The 5,964-nt window shown below is 30.8% G+C and overlaps 1 protein-coding gene across 1 annotated transcript in view; it reads left to right on the top strand.

Moving 5' to 3' along the window:
• The window catches only part of LOC106470891 (protein EFR3 homolog B-like), a 16,616-nt gene that overhangs the window by 3,699 nt on the left and 6,953 nt on the right, over positions 1-5,964 (top strand). Inside the window, exons 2-8 of the mRNA XM_022399532.1 lie at positions 831-959; positions 1,410-1,549; positions 2,186-2,358; positions 2,484-2,718; positions 3,729-3,857; positions 4,135-4,318; positions 4,881-4,969. Of these exons, the coding sequence (XP_022255240.1) occupies positions 831-959; positions 1,410-1,549; positions 2,186-2,358; positions 2,484-2,718; positions 3,729-3,857; positions 4,135-4,318; positions 4,881-4,969 (1,079 nt within the window). The remainder of the gene's footprint in view (positions 1-830; positions 960-1,409; positions 1,550-2,185; positions 2,359-2,483; positions 2,719-3,728; positions 3,858-4,134; positions 4,319-4,880; positions 4,970-5,964) is intronic.

Here is a 5,964-nt window from a genome sequence, read left to right on the forward strand (position 1 = left end):
AACTACTGTGACGCCACGTTTCTAGAACTATCCTGTACCTGGGCGAATGCTCTAGTATTTACTAGATATAGGGTCGTCTGGTATATAAAAGAGGGTGACAACGTGACGAAAGAATGTAATGTGTGTGTAGACAGTGAGTAATTGAACTGCAGTCAGAAGTATTATTGACGTTCGTTGATATAGCGTTTTAGCACGATTGTTGAAAATAAGTGTATCGTAAAGTTATATTCGGAAAGAATAAACCAGTTTTATTAAGTATGGACTTGTGTCGCTAAAGTTTCGTCGGAACGAAGTTACGGAAAATTAATTAACAAACGGAGACGTAACAGAATTATGAGCTATTTGTAAGAGAATGTGACAGGTGGGCATGGTAAATGGGTCTGCTTTCTAGTTTGTCTTCATAAACAAAGAAGCGTGAAGGCTATAAAAAATCATACTTTGCCTTAGCAATATCTGTATTATAATGAGTAACTTGCATTAAACCCTTTATTTCAGAGAGAGTTGGTAAATTAATTGGAGAATGGGCAAAACCTAGAGAACAAGTGTCATGATTCTCATACCAGGAGAAATAGAGGATTTATTTAAACACTTCTACATCAAATTATGAAATTATAACTTAATTAATAAATCAAATTTTAAAATAAATTATAATGCTAAGTTTATTCATATACATTGATAATAATGAAGTTTAATTAAGTTTTGAATGTAACTCTAAAAGGTTGTGACATGCACACTTTAACCTACCTGTAGTGAGAGGGCTAAAGCATGTTGATATTGTATATTTTCTCTTCTCCTTCATTACAGTATTGTTTTATTTTCTATTTCTTCAGGCCCCTCTGTCCTTGAAATGTTTAACTCTCTTTTAAATCATCTTCGGAACTCTATTGATGTTCATAGCTTGACTAATACAGACCAGGAGGACGAAAAGCTATTCCAAGAATCAGTCATCAACACATTAGGTATTTATTGTAGTTGTAACCAACAAAAATTTGTTCTGGTCTAAGTAGTTTTGCATTAGTTGTAATTCAGAGTAGTTAATGGATGAACCAGAAGATTGATTACTTTTCTGGATATATTTGGAAGTAAGTATTGTTTGTATACCTTTCTGTAGAGAATAATTTGCCAAAAATACTTTGACAAATCGTGATTAAGAAAAAGTTTTATACCATGCTTAGTTTATTATTTGTAATTTCATATTGGTTATACTCATAAACCAAACAGTTAAAGTATATGTTTAATAAATATTAAACAAGAAAACAAACAAACCTACTTTGATTTTAAAAGAAACCATGTAAGCTAGCTTTCTGTTAGTAGATAGAGAAGTGGATGCTAGTTTTGAATACTGTAAAAGCTACTGTTAGTTCTTCTTTACTCCATGTTTTATTTCATAGTATACCTTTGTTTTTCAGGTGAGTTTGCTAACAATTTACCCAACTACCAAAAGATTGAGATCATGATGTTCATAATGGGAAAGATCCCGCAATCGGGAGAAGATTCTCGGAAGACAGATGTTCTGTTACAGCATATTTTATTGAAAAGTTTGTTAGAGGTAAAAATATAAAAAAAAATTCATTTTATGGATACAAGTACAGTGATAATTCAAATATTTAAAGTATAATTTTAAAAATTTACATTTTGCACAAAATAGCATAATTTTGTATCATTGGGTTTACAATTATGCTTTAGATATTGATAAATTAAGCTATTTCACGTACAACTAAAATTAAGCCTTGATACAATACTACAAATTGAAACTAGCTTACAGTTTGAAGAGGAAAGGGTAAAAGTTAAAATCGACTTCAATCTGACAATTAGAAAACTCCTCAATACTTGTGTTGCAAATGATCCTCTACTACACTCCGAATACTTAGAATTATAAAATTCATGAGGAATTTAGTTACAGTACTTTGAGCTATAAAGGTTGTATTACTTTTTTTTATATAATACTGAATGTAGTTGAATATAGTTTTGTTATATCCTAAAATGTGCTATTCAAGTAAAACGCTGCATTTTTCTTGCACAATATTTTAAAGATATCCTTGTGATTATTGCAACACAGTTTTTTACTTTAAATAAAAATATTATTAGACATTGAAAAAACTTTTACTTCACTATCTCAGTGTTTTGAAAGAAAACACAAATAAGACGTATAATTTGTCAACTAACGTGTGTAATTGCTCTTCAGGTTGGTACTAAATATCGAACCATACAGCTGGCCCAAGCTTTTCCATCTCCATTTCTCCAACCATTGCTAGATATGTCACTAGCATCTGACCCAGCTGTTCGATTGGTTGTTCAGCAGATTCTTCACACATTATTAGATCGCCATGGAAACATTCCAAAGCTTCAAAAACCAAAGTTAGTTCAGCTTATCAAATACTATAGTGCTATTAAAACAAATCTATAAAATTTAGCTTTGTATCAGTTTAACATGTTTTTATGCATTTACAAATATTTACTATCTTTTATTTAATTTTCTACAGTATTGATGGTCCACTGCCTCCAATGACTGTAGACAAATGTTCACGTCAGGATGTAATGTTCATGAAGAAAAATGGCCCTGAGATCATGGTGCACATTTATGAAAATATTAAGCTGTGCAACAACACAAAAGAAAATTTTGAAGCTCTTTACACAACTCTTGGTTTACTCTGTATTGAATTAGGTAGTGACTCGGATGCTCTTGGTGAGCTACTGAGGTTAATATTTGCAATTCAGGCAAGTTTCCCATATTCATTGCTACAATGTTTTTAATGTTTCAACTTTGTAGTATACTCTTCTTATGGAACTTTGTTAAATTGTTTTTAGTCTAATGGAAATTGCAGTTCTGTATACAACCATGAGGTGAGGTTGTGAAGTAAATCCAAGTATTTGTTAATGTTGAAATCCAGCTTGTAAAGCATCATACAGGTAACAAAATGCATGATGTCATATCTTCTTCATCTTTTTTCTAATCCATACATGTATTAATATGAATATTATCCAACATTTCATAATTTATGCACCTGGTAACTTAAGAAGATTTCCAAACTTTCTACAGTTAAATAAAGTATTTTTGTAAAGAAAATAAACAATCAAAAGCTTTTAATGTAAGAATTGGTTTTCTTATAAAGTTTTGACTAGATTGATAAGCTACCTCCCTATCACGTTTTTGTAAGATGTGCAAGAAATATGGGAAGTACAAAGGACTGATCTATATAAATACAAGAATCTACTTAATCAGAGTGAGAAATTTTAACCCTCACTTTAAATTGTTTAATTGTATTTGGTGTTTCATCATGGACATCAATACTGCAAAATGAAAAAATCTGTTAAATCTTAGGTTACATTGACTTGTTAAGAATTAATTTTGTAATAAATCCAAAATTGGAAAGTTTGTTCAGTTAGAATAGTTATTGTTATTTAGTATTTTATTCTTAATATATTTGTATGTCATATCATGTATGATTGTAAAATTGCAAACAGCAGTGATCTTTGAATTTTGAGACAGCTTTTGCAATTATAAAATAAGTGTATCATATCTATGCACATAACTTTATATCAGTGTAACTCTGGTGATAATTTCTACAAATTAGGTCATGATAAACTGTTCCTCCGAAATAATCAGTAAAATGTTTCTTCAAATATCTGCATTATAAGTTTTCAGACTTTTGAAGTTGAAAATACACTTACTTGTATGAATTTACTGCTTAAATACATTTCTTTGAATTTTTTTTCACCTAATAAAGGACTTGCCCAATATTACGGGAATTATGATATCATCACAACGAGCATCAATTCATGCACTAGTTGCAGCATTCTTATATCTAACTGGTCATTTGACAGCTATTCCTTCTTTCTGTAGTCATATTGAACAGGTGGGTTTCAATTTACTCTGTATTGCCTTTTTTTTTACATTTTCACTAACCAAAAGAACTACATACTGAATGAAAAATATCGTGTGTTTATGTGCAGAAACCTTTAAAAACAAATACTATTATTCACTCTAATAAATGGAAAATCTATGGCTGGCTCAACTTTTAATGTGCAATACTTTTTATTTTAATGATTATTTTCACAATTTTGAATGTCGTGGGTGAAATGTTAGTTTATTTTGTTTTAACAGAAACATTCAAATATAATTTTTTTCTGCAGGTTATCAAGAATCGACGTGAAAAGGCTCAACAACTTCTTCCTAGAGAAGATGAACCAGCTGTCAGTTCTCCATTTGAAATCTCCGATGACTTTTTATTTGATAAGAATGTTGTTTCTGAAGCTTTACGAAGTAGTGGCCATGACACTTCCCGTCTTCTGACTCCATTCATGCCTCGTAGTCTTGGTAATATCCCTTTTTATTTCAACATGGGGATTGTCTGTGTCCTGCTTTCCTCATCCTTTTAACTTACTTTAGGATATTTGTGATTAACCTTCATTTAACTTTTTGATATGTTTTATTGTTAAGTGTTTAGAAAACTCATCCATTCACTAAATTACCTTTAACTTTATTGATACATATTTCAAACTGACTTCATTTGTTTACTACAAAAACCATTACAAGTTTAATTTTAAAGCAAATTGCAAGGAAATATTTTTATTTTGTTTACTTGTTTTGTTTTTATATTAGGTTGATAACACTATTAAATCATATTAATTTATATGTTTAGTGTGAAAAATTCAGATGGGAAAATAATATAAAAGGGCAAAAAATGTGTTATTTTTGTTGTATTTTACATAATAAGTTCAGACAATTAAATGTTTCATCATTTTGCTATTTAAGGGTAAAACTCACTAAAAACTATACTTATAATTAAGATTATACTAAGTGAGTATGGTATGTTTGGAAAAGAAAAATATTCACCTTGATTTTTGTTTTAATAGGTTTAAATGTTTGTTCTATATAGCTGAAGTCAATGTTAGTAGAAGTATCAGTGACTTGAACTCCGTCAGTGTTGAGGTTGATAGTATTGCTTCGTCTCCTGGACTTTTTCGGGTGAGTTGGAAATTGAATTGGTAACATCCAAGTTTTCTATATCATGCTTAATATAACTTTGAAATTAATATACTGAGTTTCTATAAGTTTTTGTGACTTTGACATAACATATAGCTTAAGATAGACACAGAAGGTGAATTTGCTTGAAAACTTTGAGGCTAGTGATTGGTGTAAGCAAGCTGGTCCAAGTTGATGCCCAAACACAAAGAAATGCTTTAAAGTAATACAATTGAGTATATAGGGTGCTACAATTGATCACAGGATACTATTATTAGCTTTTGAAAATGGCTGCTTAAAGCACAGTGTGTACACGATGATTTTTGAAACTTTATACACTAATTAGCCTCACTGCTGGCTTGGTTACACCAAATTTGTTTTTAAGATAAAAATGTCACTCTGAAACATCATGCCAACATAGTGAAAGAGATATATTCAATTAAGATAAATATTAATTCCATCTAACAGTTAATAGAATTATTTTCAAAAAATAATTTCATTCATATTTTAGGCATCAAAAATATTGTAAGGTTGAATTTTCAATAGACTGTGTTGCCCCACTCAAGAAACAAAGCAGGAGTAGTCCATTGCAGATTTCAGCCTTATCTTCGGATATCTTGGTGAAATGTTAAGATGCAGAAATATCCAGGTGGGAATGCTTAACTGTGAAAGATGTATTTGACTTCAAGAGAAAATGCTTTCTTAGAATTATGCTTTAACTTAGAAACTATACTTATCATTGCATACAAATATGATCAGAGGCCTTTTGGTTAGGGCCCTCAATTCACAATATGGAGGTCACGTAATTGAACCCGGTCACTGAACATTCTTTCCTTTTCAGCTATGGGGACATTACGATGTGATGGTCAGTACCACTATTCATTGGTAAAGAGTAGCTCAAGAGTTGGCAGAGGGTGGTGCTGAGTAGCTGCTTTCCCTCAAGTCACTTCAAAATCAAAGACAGTTGGCAAAGATAACCTTTGACTAGCTTTACGGGA

The sequence above is a fragment of the Limulus polyphemus genome, unplaced genomic scaffold (assembly GCF_000517525.1).
Source record: "Limulus polyphemus unplaced genomic scaffold, Limulus_polyphemus-2.1.2 Scaffold4273, whole genome shotgun sequence".
In the NCBI taxonomy this organism is placed as follows: Eukaryota; Metazoa; Arthropoda; class Merostomata; order Xiphosura; family Limulidae; genus Limulus; species Limulus polyphemus.